Source organism: Hyla sarda, chromosome 10 (assembly GCF_029499605.1).
Source record: "Hyla sarda isolate aHylSar1 chromosome 10, aHylSar1.hap1, whole genome shotgun sequence".
Lineage (NCBI taxonomy): Eukaryota > Metazoa > Chordata > Amphibia > Anura > Hylidae > Hyla > Hyla sarda.
The window spans coordinates 71,662,205-71,678,539 of NC_079198.1; the positions used below are offsets into that span (position 1 = coordinate 71,662,205).

The 16,335-nt window shown below is 42.9% G+C and overlaps 1 protein-coding gene and 1 long non-coding RNA gene across 2 annotated transcripts in view; one reads left to right on the forward strand and one right to left on the reverse strand.

The window, feature by feature from the left end:
• LOC130293731 (uncharacterized) overlaps positions 1-15,847 on the reverse strand; it is a 32,718-nt gene extending 16,871 nt beyond the window's left edge. The window contains exons 1-2 of the long non-coding RNA XR_008848276.1: positions 15,714-15,847; positions 9,447-9,832 (exon numbers count right to left, since the gene is read on the reverse strand). This is a non-coding gene — a long non-coding RNA (uncharacterized LOC130293731). The remainder of the gene's footprint in view (positions 1-9,446; positions 9,833-15,713) is intronic.
• MPZL2 (myelin protein zero like 2) overlaps positions 1-16,335 on the forward strand; it is a 43,863-nt gene that overhangs the window by 19,495 nt on the left and 8,033 nt on the right. The window contains exons 3-4 of the mRNA XM_056542758.1: positions 9,309-9,519; positions 12,892-13,033. Coding sequence (XP_056398733.1) covers positions 9,309-9,519; positions 12,892-13,033 — 353 coding nt within the window. The remainder of the gene's footprint in view (positions 1-9,308; positions 9,520-12,891; positions 13,034-16,335) is intronic.

Consider the following 16,335-nt stretch of genomic DNA (forward strand, 5'->3'; position numbering starts at 1 on the left):
GGGCCCCAGGAGCAGCTGCGGCGGCGGGACTGACCTGCAGCGTCTGGATCGTTGGAGGTGAGTGACAGCCTCCTGCTGTTGCTTAGCAACAGCTCCCAGCATGCAAAAAGGGCATGCTGGGAGCTGTAGTTATGCAACAGCAGGAGGCAGACCACCACAACTCCCAGCATTCCCTTATGGGCATGCTGGGACTTATGGTTTTGCAACAGCTGGAGGCACATTCTTTCTATGGAAAAGTGTACCTTCAGCTGTTGTATAACTACAACTCCCAGCTTGCACAAACAGCTAAAGTGCATGCTGGGAGTTGTAGTGGTGCATCTGCTGGTTGCATAACTACAACTCCCAGCATGCCCGTTGGCTGTCGGTGACTGCTGAGAGTTGTAGTTTTGCAACAGCTGAAGGCACACTGGTTGTGAAACTCAGAGTTTTTTTTTACCTAACTCAGTGTTTCACGACCGGTGTGCCTCCAGCTGTTGCAAACTACAACTCTCAGCAGTCACCGTACACCATGCACCGTACATGCTGGGAGTTGTAGTTTTGCAACAGCTGGAGGCACACTGGTTGTGAAACACTGAGTTAGGTCACAAACTCAGTGATACATAACCAGTGTGCCTACAGTTGTTGCAAAACTGCAACTCTCAGCAGTCACCGACAGCCAACGGGCATGCTGGGAGTTGTAGTTATGCAACAGCTGGATGTCCCCCCCCCCCCAATGTGAACGTACAGGGTACACTCACATGGGCGGAGGATTACAGTAAGTATCTGGCTGCAAATTTGAGCTTCCGCAAACTTTCTGCTGCAGCTCAAATTGCCAGCGAGAAACTACTGTGAACCCCCGCCCGTGTGACTGTACCCTAAAAACACTACACTACACTAACACAAAAAATAAAATAAAAAGTAAAAAACACTACATATACACATACCCCTACACAGCCCCCCTCCCCTCCCCCCAAAAAATGAAAAACGTCTGGTACACCACTGTTTCCAGAACGGAGCCTCCAGCTGTTGCAAAACAACTCCCAGTATTGTCGGACAGCCGTTGACTGTCCAGGCATGCTGGGAGTTTTGCAACAGCTGGAGGCACCCTGTTTGGGAATCACTGGCGTAGAATACCCCTATGTCCACCCCTATGCAATCCCTAATTTAGGCCTCAAATGCGCATGGCGCTCTCACTTTGGAGCCCTGTCGTATTTCAAGGCAACAGTTTAGGGTCACATATGGGGTATCGCCCTACTCGGGAGAAATTGTGTTACAAATTTTGGGGGGTATTTTCTGCTTTTACCCTTTTTAAAAATGTAAAATTTTTGGGAAAACAAGCATTTTAGGTAAAAAAAAATAATAATTTTTTACATATGCAAAAGTCGTGAAACACCTGTGGGGTATAAAGGTTCACTTAACCCCTTGTTACGTTCCCCGAGGGGTCTAGTTTCCAAAATGGTATGCCATGTGGGGTTTTTTTGCTATCCTGGCACCATAGGGGCTTCCTAAATGCGGCATGCCCCCAGAGCAAAATTTGTGTTCAAAAAGCCAAATGTGACTCCTTCTCTTCTGAGACCTGTAGTGCGCCAGCAGAGCACTTTTCACCCCCATATGGGGTGTTTTCTGAATCGGGAGAAATTGGGCTTCAAATTTTTAGGGGTATTTTCTGCTATTACCCTTTTTAAAAATAAAATTTTTTTGGGAAAACAAGCATTTTAGGTAAAATTTTTTTTTTTTTTTTTACATTTGCAAAAGTCGTGAAACACCTGTGGGGTATTAAGGTTCACTTTATCCCATGTTACATTCCCCGAGGGGTCTAGTTTCCAAAATGGTATGCCATGTGGTTTTTTTTTGCTGTTCTGGCACCATAAGGGCTTCCTAAAGGTAACATGCCCCCCAAAAACCATTTCAGAAAAACGTACTCTCCAAAATCCCCTTGTCGCTCCTTCCCTTCTGAGCCCTCTACTGCGCCCGCCGAACACTTTACATAGACATATGAGGTATGTGCTTACTCGAGAGAAATTGGGCTACAAATACAAGTAAAAATTTTGTCCTTTTACCCCTTGTAAAAATTCAAAAATTGGGTCTACAAGAACATGTGAGTGTAAAAAATGAAGATTGTGAATTTTCTCCTTCACTTTTCTGCTATTCCTGTGAAACACCTAAAGGGTTAAAACGCTGACTGAATGTCATTTTGAATACTTTGGGGGGTGTAGTTTTAATAATGGGGTCATTTATGGGGTATTTCTAATATGAAGACCCTTCAAATCCACTTCAAACCTGAACTGGTCCCTGAAAAATACTGAGTTTGAAAATTTTGTGAAAAATCGGAAAATTGCTGCTGACCGTTGAAGCCCTCTGGTGTCTTCCAAAAGTAAAAACTCATCAATTTTATGATGCAAATATAAAGTAGACATATTGTATATGTGAACCAAAAAAAATTTATTCGTAATATCCATTTTCTTTACAAGCAGAAAGCTTCAAAGTTAGAAAAATGCTAAATTTTCAAATTTTTCATCAAATTTACGGATTTTTCACCAAGAAAGGATGCAAGTATCGACAAAAATTTACCACTATGTTAAAGTAGAATATGTCACGAAAAAACAATCTCGGAATCAGAATGATAACTAAAAGCATTCCAGAGTTATTAATGTTTAAAGTGACAGTGGTCAGATGTGCAAAAAACGCTCCGGTCCTTAAGGCCAAAATGGGCTCCGTCCTGAAGGGGTTAAAGGTCCTCAAATGTCCTTTATACCTAATACACCTAATATACAGATAACACAATGGTGGAGACTTCAGGAGAGCCCCTAGGACACAGAGGGACTCACACCTGACAGGGCCTAAGTACTGTACGGGACTATATCCCGTAATGGGACATCACACTGGCATATTATGCCGGCTCCCCGCAGTGTCCGGAAAATCTTTGTTGTGTGAACATAGCTTTACTGTGTTGCATTGTTATGAAGCAAAGACCATGTATACCTCCACTGGCAGGCAAATATTGCCATGCTACCTAGTCTAACACTGTATAGATAGTATTTTACCTGTAGCATTGCATATCTTATTTTATGAAAAATGGAAACTGATCCCAAAGAAGATTGCCATGATCTGGCAGAAGTAGCCTTGGTGTTGGGGAACAGGACCAGCTAGCACTTGTGTTACCACAAGCAACAGAGTAATATGTCCCAGCCAATGTAGTTTATTTTCTGGCCTGGGGTTCTTCTCGGTTGGTCACAGCAGTGATTGGAAGAGCTGCAGAAGATGATATTATAGTCTCCTGGGGCACACCTTGTTATAGTGTCTGCCTGGTAGAGTTTGGGGTGCCCATGATAGTATGTGGATGCAGATAGACAGAAAATGAAAGCCAGAAAGCTGGTGCAATGATGAACACTTTACCAAGCAACAAGTCTTCCACACAGGATGGAGAACTATCTGGAGTTTCTATATAGAGGGCAGTAACAGGTTACCTGGATTTAAGAAGGTCACTGTTAAGCTGCACTATCCTCTTTAATTTTGTTTCTGTGGGTGACTAACGCACATCCCAGAGGGCCTCCCAATTTTAGGGTTTATTCGTCACACCGGTATAAGTGACCCTCACAGACTGACCACTACATAGTGTTTACTAAACAATGGGTCACCTTCATTTACACCCAGTACCTACCCACCCTATTACTCATTAGTCAGGATTTAACATTATGAAGCAACAATGAAGTATTTTTTATGCAAAAGGTCTCTAAGCTAAAGTGGAATTCAATCCCATTCCCTTACAAAACGTTATTGAATTTAGCAGTCTGGGTGAATAAAGGGTCATATGCAAGTTAAAAAGTTATACTATGACTAGAAAACCATATACAGTAAATAATAATATATATTATATAATTTGATAATTTATTGTTTGTTTTAAACATAAAGCAATTATCCAACAATTCAAAATTGACTGTGTGGTGAGGGTTTGATGAGGGCAGATGGAATAACCCTAGGGGCAGATGGCATTAACCCCTTGTATTCATGACGCAATGACTCCTATGCCAAGTTACGGAACAACAGCAGCTTTACTGAGGCAGACAGGTGTAATAGTCTTGACAGCTCAGTTAGGCCAAGGAGGTGACCAGTGATCGCTGGATTTGGACAATTTGCTGCAGGCCCACGCTGACTTGGTACAAATTGATCTTGACTGACCTGACTAGACTGACTTCACCCCGTATGTGGCTTACAAGCTTTTGACTTTCACCTGTGGGGGACTGGACTTGTGTAAGCGTGGCTGCATGGTAGGCTTTTGGCCTCCTCAGGACACTAGACACTCTCTCAGGACTTGACCTCACTGTTCCTCAGCAGAGCAAGAACTAACTAGCTAGCGCCTCCCAGGGTTTATATGAGGGAGACTCTGGAGGGGTCCTTTAGGTCACCCTGTAGGTCACATGGTCACTGGTACCTTCCTTGGTTACAACACTTAGCAACATTACTTAAAGGTATATGACAATGTGATGTCCTGGTACTGTATTTCATACTGTACCTTGTGTGCTGGGTCCCCAAAGTCAGAGTTCCTTGGTACCGTTGGGGTCCGCCTGCTGAGATAATCCCTAGTCACCTCTTCGTTCTTTAATTTTATGTGTTACATGTATATAATTAGTGTAATGTATTGATTTATATAGTGTCTGCAGGACCTTAGGTCACATGACTAATGTTTATACTGTAATGGTATGTTAAAGGACCTTCCAGGTCACATGGTTAGTCACATGTTCTACCATAATCCTTTGTGTAAAGAACTGACAGTTGGGATGAACCAATCAGCTCAAGGCCAGCCCCTGCCCATAAAAGGGAGCTTCCAGCCAATCCTTGCTCTCTTGGTTCCTGTACTGCAAAGCAGTAACATATCTCTTGTTCCTGATCATCTCTAGAGAAAGCATCACTCTGTACAATTCTGCAAGAGAACTTAGGCCTGAAGCCTAACAATTCCGCAACTTACTAACAGTAAGTTACTAAATCAAATCCCTGCTAAAGATTGCGTGACTGCTGGACCTAAAACCAATCCCCTAAATCCAGCGGAACAGCATAAATCAATCTCCAGAGCTTATACTCACAAGGTCCAAACCAACTGTCAGGATCCTCATAGACTGTACATATGTAAAGACTGTTCCTGTTTTACCTCTGCATAAAATCTGCAGTAAAGTTTCCTACAGTTTTCTGAATCTCCGGTTGTGGACAATCATTTATTCCTCCCTACCGTTCTTGGGACGAGTGGCGATAGGACAAGTATATATTGAGGAGCCCTCACCCTGGCGTCATGACAGTTAAGGGTTAAACCAGCACCCTTTCATCACTGCACAGCTACACCCCATATACCCTATACCCCCACAAGCTTACCACAACAGGTTATATACATTACAATAGATAACACAGGTGGTAGTTAACTGCTTAGCGAACACAGACAAAAGGGGGGCCCAGGTGTCACTGAATAGAGTCCGCCTGACAGGGCAGCAATGGTACAGGGGTGCAACTCCTGTACTGGGCCGCCACAATTGCTTATCCCCATGGATTATCTGTTTTCAGGGACTGTGCTTGTAAAAGCAGTACAGTCTACAGCCTCTCCAATGTTTGGAGCAGCTCGTACAAGCCATCATTGAACTATAGGCAACCATGCAAGGTTTTACAATGTTTCCCATTTAAGTGAACTGGACAATACTAAAGGCTGCAGCATAAGAAGAAAGCTGTGAACCAGCAGGGGGTTGGGGTGATTATCCCGCAGCTCATGAATACTCCAAAGTGCATGCATATTTTTAAAAGGACTCCTGCTAAAACACCACTAAAGTCAGGGTATCTAGTACTACTTTATATTGCCTTCAGATAGGACAACAGAAAGCTGGTGACAGAATCCATTGTAAAAACTCACACAATGAATGTGTGCAAATAAGGGCACATACCACTTAATAGAAATTTTACAGGGGTTGATAAGACCGATGTGTGAACTAGTGATAAGGGAAGCAGCTTTATTGCCTGCAAGGCTTACAATCCTGTGTACAATTTCCTCATCGAGTACCCTCGTAATGATAGTGAGACTGGAGTTACCTGGAGTCTGGCATTAAGCTAACTATAACTTTCCACAATCTGAAAAGAAGGGGGACTCACCGCACCTTTCTATGTTCAACTCAGGTAAGCCTATGATGCAGCTATCGACACAGCTGCCCTAGAGTACACGTGTTCAGCAGATAAGACAATGTGAAGCAGTTGCTAGAGTAATGTCTTAATATTTTTTTTAAACTGTATATTTTTATTGAAAGATAATCATCGAAATTACATACAACAGGGAAAATAGACCCTGCCGCTCAAATTAACAACAGGAATGGAGCGCATAAAATACACAAAATCAGGAACTGAAGACCAACAGTGGAAACATAGGAGTCAGAAAAGTCCAACCCCAGCCACACTATATAACACAGTCATAATGAAAAGGGGGGGGGGGGGGAGGGAAGGAAAGAAACCAACAAGCAGAGTACCGACAGACCACAACCAGGAAGGGGAAGACAAGACAAGGAAAAAGCAGGGAGGAAAAAGAAAAGGAAGCACAGCCAAAAGATCCCAAAGGAAAGTCAAAAGCTAAGGGGGATGTCTATCGGTGAATCTATCCCAGGGATCCCACACCGACCGAATGGCCGGGACAGTATTGTTCAAAGAGGCCGTGAGGGACTCAAGGGACCGAACTTCTCGTATCCTAGCCATTAGATCATCTTCTGACGGAGGGAGAGTTCGCTTCCAGTACTTTGCTATAAGGGTTTTAGCAGCCAAAGTAATATGTAGGAACAACTTGAACAGTTTCTTAGACAGAGTTCTGATAGATAGTTGCAGTAGGAAGACCAGCGGATCCAGCGGGATGGTCACCCCCAACACGGCCTGAACCAGACGTTGAACCCTACCCCGATATGGAAGTATAAGCGGACAAGACCAGAATATATGGAACGTGTCACCCAGACCAACCCCACATCTCCAGCACTGGGGAGGAATATCAGGGTTCAACCTATTCAGCAAGGCTGGAGTATGGTACCACCCCATAAGCATTTTATACTGCGTCTCCTTGTAGGTGGTACAAATCGAAGCCCTAGCGGCCCGATCCCAGATCACCTTCCACTGAGGAATGGTGATAGAGTAATGTCTTCAATAGAAAAAGAAATCACGGAGCACTGACCGTATTACTGCTGCGGGGTTTCTTTATTCATATCCACAAGGATTCCATGTGAAGGGGAGAGTGGACGTACAGGGAGATTTTCAGGCAACCCAGATGTCTCCCTGTAGGTCCACTCTCCCCTTCACATGGAATCCTTGGGGATATGAATAAAGAAACCCTGCTGCAGTAATACGGTCAGTAATCTAACTATAACTTTATTTGTCTGAGTGACTGTGAACAATAAGAAGTCTGTAGCGGACAAATGTTATACGGTTAGCCAGTATCTAGCAGTACAATGCTCAGAAATAGACAACAATAAGAACTGTGTTAAAGGAGACGTATTGTCTGCTTAGAAATTCATGGATTTGATCGAGTTACCAAAGCAGTGTTCAACCTTAGCCGGAGATTAGCTCAGGGGACTGTGCCAGAAGGTGGGGACTGGAGAGCTCAGCAAGGATCACCAAGAGCTTAATAACTATGTATTCAAATTTTTTGTGACATATCGGGAATGGGGCACCCCCCAAAAAATAAGGTAAACACCATACTGATCAAGTTCTTTTCTGTTCTTTCAGTAACATACAAAGAATAGTGCCTTGTGTATATACATTACAGACACCTCTAAACCCTATCTGACTAAGTCTTCTAAGAAAGAAATACTTGCAATATTATTCTTATCAATTAAATAATGCAAACGTTTTCTTGAATATTATTTATGTAGTGCTACTGTTCTGCAAGTTTCTGAAATGGCATTGTAGACATTGTTATTACAGTTGTACAACAGGTCCTACAAGCAGAAATCCTGCAGCAGCAGACTTCATTGAGGCGTGCATGAGCTCATTGTGAAAATGACAATACTGATAGCGGAACAAATATGACATGCCTGGATATGAATGCTTTTCCCCAAAGTAATTTTCCATAGGAGAATGAAAGAATGAAAAAATACATACAGAAAAACATTTGAAATATCTGATCCCCACAACCAGTTATAGCATAACTATCGAGTGTGCACTGCATGCACTTGGGCCCAAGAGTCTGAGGAGCCCATAAGATCTTTCTTTGCTATAGGAATAGATCATTGCTATGCATGAAGCATTATAGCAAAGGTTCAGTAACCGTTTTTTGCATTGGGGCCCTGCAACTTATGCCACTGCCCATCACCAACATGATGAAACAGGAGATATATCCCAAACACCCTGTATACACCATAGCTAACCTGTAGTAACAGATCAGATGTCCCCACAGAGCTATCCTTCGAAGCAGCAAAACAGCAAGAACTTACATTAAATGTTTAAAGGGGTACTCCACCCCTAGACATCTTATCCCCTATCCAAAGGATAGGGGATAAGATGTCTGATCGCGGGGGTCCTGCCACTGGGGACCCCGCAATATAGCACGCAGCACCCACCTGTTACTGCTCCGGACGCACTGGAGGGTCTGGCTCTGCAAGTGCACTGGAGGGTCCCTCAATGCAAGTCTATGGGAGGGGGCGTGATGGCCGTCACTCCCCCTCCCATAGACTTGCATTGAGGGGGCGGGGCGGGACATCACACGGGGGCGGAGTCGTGACGTCACGATCTTCCGTTCCCGTGGTCGGGAGCCAGACCCTCCAGTGCTTCTGGAGCAGTAACCGGTGGGTGCTGCGTGCTTAATGGCGGGAGTCCCCAGCGGTGGGACCCCCGCGATCAGACATCTTATCCCCTATCCTTTGAATAGGGGATAAGATGTCTAGGGGTGGAGTACCCCTTTAAGCTCACAATCTTATGTCCACTTCACTTTTAGATCTAAATATATAAATAGTGTCAAAATAACATGCAAGCATTTTTTTACATCCTCATTAAACGGAACGTATCTATACAGCATGTTCTTACAGCCATCATGTTTCTTGTTCTAGTTATAAATAGCTGGCAAAGTCATGTATGAACATCTCACATGAGCCTCAGGGTCAATGGGCTCCGCTATTAAAACTAGGGCAAGCAAACAGTGGAGGTGTTGCTAAAAGCCTTTAGCAAGTCAGCTATTGATAAAGTAATGTACTATGGAAAACATTACCATGTTTCCAAGCTTTTTGTGCATGTGCATTAGAGTTATAGTAACATTGACAAAAGGCACCTGCAGAATAGTATACAATGGATTAACTTTTTTTTTTGCGATTCTGTCTTTGATCCATTAGGTGTTTTACTTCCATAAAGAGCCCTATGCTCCTAAAAAAGGCCATTTCCAAAATCGAGCAGTCTGGGATGGGAACACCAGACGTGGAGATGCATCTATAATTATCATGAACATTCAACAGAAAGACAATGGAACCTACCTATGTCAAGTGAAGAATCCACCAGATGTTCATGGAGAAATGGGAGAGATTATGGTGAGCGTTGTTAACCAAGGCAAGTAGTCACTAGGACATCGACAGGTCACTTAAAGATGATGCTTTCTAGTTATTTCTTTTTCCACTAAGAACATTTATAATGTGTATAAAGGATTGAAAATACATGTATAATTTCTGTGTCTCCAACAGTCACTGGAATGGAAGGGGGAGGGGTCCCAAGTTTAAAGGGAGCAGCGATTATGCATGCGTTTTGACACTCTATGGGAGCGGCACAAACTTATGCTCTTAAGCCATACTCATAAGATAGACATTGGCCTGAACAGCCATTTGTTCTGTTCATCCATACACCATCACTGTCAGCTGGGTCAAGTCTGCATTGAAGAGGGGAGAAAGCAATGGTCAACAGCGGCTTATCTCTCATAAAATGAAGGATTGTGCAGTTAAAATACAACATATCCAATTCTTAAATCACCCGACATCTGTCATCAGGGAAAAGTCAGGTGGCCACCATACACATTAGATGTCCGGCCAATCCTGCCAAATTGTTAAGAAGAGGCATTGATTGTACAGTGGGGCAAAAAAGTATTTAGTCAGCCACCAATTGTGCACGTTCTCCCACTTAAAAAGATGAGAGACCTGTAATTTTCATCATAGGTATACCTCAACTATGAGAGACATAATGAGAAAAAAATCCATAAAAATCACCTTGTCTGATTTTAAAAGAATGTATTTGCAAAATATGGTGGAAAATGAGTATTTGGTCAGTAACAAAAGTTCATCTCAATACTTTGTTATATATCCTTTGTTAATCAAACATTTTCTGTAAGTCTTCACAAGGTTTTTACACACTGTTTCTGGTATTTTGGCCCATTCCTCCATGCAGATCTCCTCTAGAGCAGTGATGTTTTTTTTTCTCATTATGTCTCTCATACCTATGATATGTCTCTCATATCTATGGTGAAAATTACAGGCCTCTCACATCTTTTCAGTGGGAGAACTTGCACAATTGGTGGCTGACTAAATACTTTTTTGCACCTTTTAATTTGTGTGGTCGAAATGTGTACGTGCATTAAATTTATGAAATGGTGCAGTTCATGTGATAAATATGGGGCTAGTACATTTTTTACTTCAGTATCCCAGTTTGTAGAATTCTTCCTCTGTGACTTTTTAACCCAATTGCAACTTTACACAAATGCTGTCCACAGACAGTTTTGGAAGACAGGTCTGAGCTTGTGTAGATTTGGGGAAAACTGAAGGCTTCGCGACAAATTGTGCAGCAAATCGTTAATGACTAATCCAATACCACTGCATTAAAGTTACTACAAACCTTGATTACTCATTTAAACCAAATTTGAAAGTCACAGAAAAAGTTGTAAATTTTACACTGAGACATATCCTGCGACATATTAACCAACAGACCCCCCCCCCCTTTTCCCAGCAGTAATTCCCTATCCTGTTAGTAAGAGATAAGTGTTATAGGGAAGGAAGAAAATACCATAACAAGATGTATTTTTTTAATGCCTTTCTTCTGTCCATTCACTCTGAATTGTGTTCATAAAAAAAAATCTACAAACCAAACACCGTTTTTTTAAAGCATTCCTACTTTTTTCACATCTGCCTAAAACTTTTGCACAGTACCGTACATAAAAAAAAAAAGTGTTACTTGCTTGTCTCACAAGCAGAAGTTCACAGATGTAAAGCTTGGCCTTTGAAGGTGCTCTCATCCCTTACTTGGAGCTAATACATTACATAGAACCATTAATTCCCGTTAGATAGTTGTAAGGACAAGGAGACACATGGGACCTTTCATATACCGTATCTGTCTGTGTTTCTATAACATAGAAACCAGTGGCGGATCCACATGCAGCGCATTTGATGCTGCAGACGAATTACTGGTAGTCACAGAGCAACTGCAGAATGAGCTTTCTGCTGTGGTGAGTGGACACAGAGAGGTACCGGAGAAGGGAGCTCAGCACATCCACAGTGTCAAATATGCTGCGGATGGGCTGTGTGTGACCCTACCCTTAAAGGGAATTTGTCAGTTGCAATTGATGTTTCAAACTGCTGTCACTGTTAGTTACTTTTCATATATCTCACTGTGCTTCCATAACGCAGCAAAATGCTTTTATTTTCTGGTGCAAACACTCAGAGGCGATCCCAAGACCCTGAAGTGCTGAGGGCTGGAACAACTCCATACTTCCCCTCCATCACTGTCCCTGCTTGAATAACAGGACTTGGCTTCCAGCTGACTGTCAATCAAGCAAGGACAGAGAGTCTAGTCTCGGGAGGGGCACTATCAGAGTATTTTGTGTTGGCGGACAGAAAATAAGGTGTATGCAGCATAAGTCCCCCACATTAGGTACACATCATAAGTCCCCCACAATAAGTACGCAGCATATGTTCCCCACATTAGGTAGGCAGCACCAGTCCCCCACATAAAGTACGCAGCATAAGTCCCCACATTAAAGGAGTACTCCAGGATAAGAAAACTTATTAGGTAGGCATGGGCCCCCACAGACATACAGCCTCCAGCCATATACAGTTCGTATGCAGGTCTGCAGAGAAGTAACCAGGACATCCTTGTGTCCCGAAAAGATCTTTCGGGATACAGGGATGTCCAATTGCCCCCCCCCCCCCCCCTGGATCTGCCACTGATTTCTATGTTATAGAAGCACAGACAGATATATGAAAGGTCCCATGTGTCTCCTTGTCCTTACTGCTGTCTAACGTTATCAGCAGTTTGGAACGTAAACTAGAGATTACATTCCCTCTAACCAATAATATGGGTAAATGCTGCATGTGCTCCACACACAGAAGTAGCTTAGACATTGTGAGTGGGATTTTATTCAGATTTTTTTTGTCCTATAGCCAGATAAGGCGTTGATACTTTTTTTGCCTGTTAGTTCTCCTGACACAACTGTTGTAGTAAACACTTCTTAGATTTCTGCGTTGTCTATTCCTTCTATTGGTGATTCCTTCTAAAAATGTGTGAATAAATGTACAGGGCATTGTCATTCCCTTTGTTGATGGTCCATCCCTACACAGTCTGTCAATGTTGGCATGGAATGGATTATGTTGAAGTGTCTGGGGACATGTTCCATTGACAAGAGGTATGGTAACACCCAGTTGTCAATTTATGCATACATTTCTAGGAACAGTACAACACAAAGTTCTAGAGTTTTTTTTTTTTTTTTAAATGGGGAATCCAAGTAAGGACTAAAACAAATATATCAGAAGAGTTGACCTGTCCTCCAGAGAACCTGGGCGGCTCTACCTTTCAGAAAGGGGTATCATTTCAGTTCCTGGCAGATTATTTCTTTCTCAGTGTAACAATGCTAGCTTTGTGTGTGTCAGTCATTGTATGAACTGTTGTACTGTACGTTTGTTTCAGTCCCCCAGTAACCTGGCATTGCCTTCCATGTCTCCACAGTGAAGTTCTCAGAGATCACGTTGCTGGCGCTGATCGTTGGGGTTGGCAGTGTTGTGATCATTCTCATAGTGATAGCCGTGGTATTGTGTCGCTATTATCGCAAGCAGAGGACTCACAGTACCGCTGTATCAGAGATGGAATGGTAAGGGAACAGCTTTTTTGATGTCTGACTTAGAGGTAAAATGTAAGGTTAAAGTGTAGTTTGATGATTGTGGAGAATCACTACTTCTGCATTGCCATTCCTCCTGGATATGTATGACTGAAGCCCCTTAGACACATTAGTGAAAAGTCAGTTGACTATCTAATGCAGTTTTTTTTCTTCCAAACATGGTGTCTCCAGCTGTTGCAAAAATACAACTCTCAGTATACCAGACAGTCTTTGGCTATCCAAGCATGCTGGGAGTTGTAGTTTTGCAACAGCTGGAGGCACTCTGTTTGGAAAACACTGAGCAAATGTGTATGGGGGCCTCCTGACTCTCCTCCAGACAGATGATGTCAGGGATAAGAAGGATTGGGCATGTTGGCTTTCAACTGCCTCATCCTTATTTTCAGGGAGATAAGCCACTGCCAAAGCTGTCTGGCAGTGACCTAATTGCCCACCCTCCCCATTCAGAGCACATAAATGCTAGGATGCACTGAATAATCATGCGTATGGGGTGAATGGGTGAGAAACATGTCAGCCAACAGCTAATGAAGATGTCAATGTGTAACATCCGGGCTCCAGCTAGACACGCTGGGCGTGAGCGCTCTGTCATGTCCCCGGTGCCGGCGGGGCTGGGATTCGCATTGCGGGACGCACTCACATGCGATTCCCAGCCCATCACTCACCTCCCTGTCCTCGCAGCCCTGGTGCGTGTGCAGTGTGGGACCTGACAGTGCCAGTATGTAGGCTGTATGTGACTTAAAGGGGTACTTCGGAGTAAAACATTTTTTTTTTAATTAACTGGTGCAAGAAAGTTAAACAGATTTGTAAATTACTTCTATTCAAAATCTTAATTCTTTCAGTATTTATCAGCTGCTGTATACTACAGAGGAAGTGCTTTTCTTTTTAAATTTATTTTCTGTCTGACCACAGTGCTCTCTGCTGACACCTCTGTCCATCTCAGGAACTGTCAAGAGCAGGATCGGTTTGCTATGGGGATTTGTTCCTGCTCTTGACAGATCCTAAGACAGACAGAGGTGTCAGCAGAAAGCACTGTGGTCTGACAGAAAATAAATTTTAAAAGAAAAGCACTTCCTGTGGAGCATACAGCAGCTGATAAGTACTGGAATGGTTAAGATTTTTAAATAGCAGTAATTTACAAATCTGTTTAACTTTCTGGCTCCAGTTGATTAAAAAAAATTGTTTTTCACCAGAGTTCCCCTTTAAATGGGCACTGTCAGATACAAAAACTTTTGATATGTTGTATGTTTTGCAAAAGCTTTCACTAGAAAATGTTCAGTATTTCATACTGAAAAAGCCAGTCAAACAACTCCCCCCTGCCTGCTTGGATACATACTAGTTCTGCTGTGTCCATGCGTCATCACCTATGTCATGGACACACTTCCTTGATTGACAGCTGTGAGCGCAGGGCTCACAGCTAGAGGAAAAATCCTCCCACTGTCAGCTTGTGTCCCACTACTGTCAGTGAGGACAAGCTGGGAGTTGTAGTTTTGTTAATGCTGGGGGAGATGTGAGCAGTCAGCATACTGAGGGAGGGGGCGGAGACCTGCACAGTGAGGCCACGCCCCCTCCATTTGAGAGGAATTCAGACTAGTGAGCTAAATTAAAAGTGTAATAAAAAAAAAAATAAAGGTGCCAAACACATAAAAATTAGATGTACATGGTCAGGATTAGGTACTGAGTTGGATCTGACGGGTACACTTTAAGTCAAGAATCTGGAGGCATATTTCAGATGCTAAAACCTCTCAATTTAACATATTTGCTTTTTCAAATCACTTTCGGGACCAGCATTCAGGTTTCATTACTATGTGTTAGAGGTACAGAACATGTTTCCAAGCACATTAGAGGAAGAGACCTTAGGTGAAAGTTAATAAACAGAGAGTCCTATTGGATCTTTGTATTGAATACTAGACAACCCATGGCCTAAACTTGAGGCAAGATTTAATCTTCGGTCCCTCTTTCTGTTGTTAGCAGTATTTTTTCCTCTGTACGAGTACTAATACATATACAGTATATATATATATGTGTGTGTGTGTGTGTGTGTGTGTACAATTTCATTTTCATATACATATCGCTTGTTTACACCCCAAAAATCATGGAAGCATCCCATTAGGGTGTATTCACATGTATCCTGCACATATTTGATGCTGCAGCAGATCCTGTGTGTGCGAATATACCCTTAAAGAGGTACTTCGGTGAAAAACTTTTTTTTTTTTAATCAACTGGTGCCAGAAAATTAAACAGATTTGTAAATTACTTCTATAAAAAAATCTTAATCCTTCCTGTACTTATTAGCTGCTGAATACTACAGCAGAAATTCTTTTCTTTCCATTTCGTCCTACGGCAGCACAGGAAACAATAGGGTTAACGTATATTTCCTACTATAAGGCAGAAGAAACAAAACTAATTAACATAATTAATTACATAATAAGCAATTAGCACCTGGAATCCACCCCCTCATAGCATAAATATCCCCTAAAGACAATACCACACCGTGTTTTTTGTTTCTTCTTTTAGGCAGAAGTATATTTCATCTGTGAAGATTCTATTGTTTATACTGCCCCCTTCGCTCCCTTAGGGTGAGAGAACGTTGGTTTGGAGGTGCGGGCTTCCCCTGGCTAGGCTGTTTGTCAGCACTCCAGAGGTTATTGAGACTTACCGGCTGGTGCTGCTGACGGGACTCAGCGTAAGTCGCAGGCAGAGGAGAGTTCTCTGCAGCTTGGATGGATGGTCCAATGGCCGGCGCAGGTACGCGCGCAAGTAAGTGAAGTTTCCTTACCATGCGGTGTGCGCAGAGAGACCCGATGGAGTCTGTTGTCACTTCCGGTTTCGGCCGGAAGTTGCGAAAGTGTTCACTATATCGACGGACGATGCAGCAGCAGATCGTTTGTTTATGAGGTCTCTCCTATTTAAGTTTTTTTTCCCTGATCAGAGTTATTATTCAATATAATGGGTTTGTTTGTTTCAACTTCCGTTTTTTGGACCGGAAATCAAGCCCGGTCTCCATGGGGGGCGTGGCCTTACCCCTCCTATGTTATATAGGGGCAGGTATTGAGGCGGCTGCCAGCACTCTGCCGGGTCAGCGCCTCTTGTGATCAGGAAGGCAGGATGTCTCCTGGGGGGCCTGTTCCTCACTCAGGCACATGTACTGTATTCCTATTCCTATTCCTTTTATTTTGCAGATGGCTAGTCATAGAGAGCCAGGGAAAAGGAAGAGAAAAGAAAGACATAGAGAATGTGTCAACTGTCAGCAACCCTTGCCGGATTCTTGTATAGAAGAT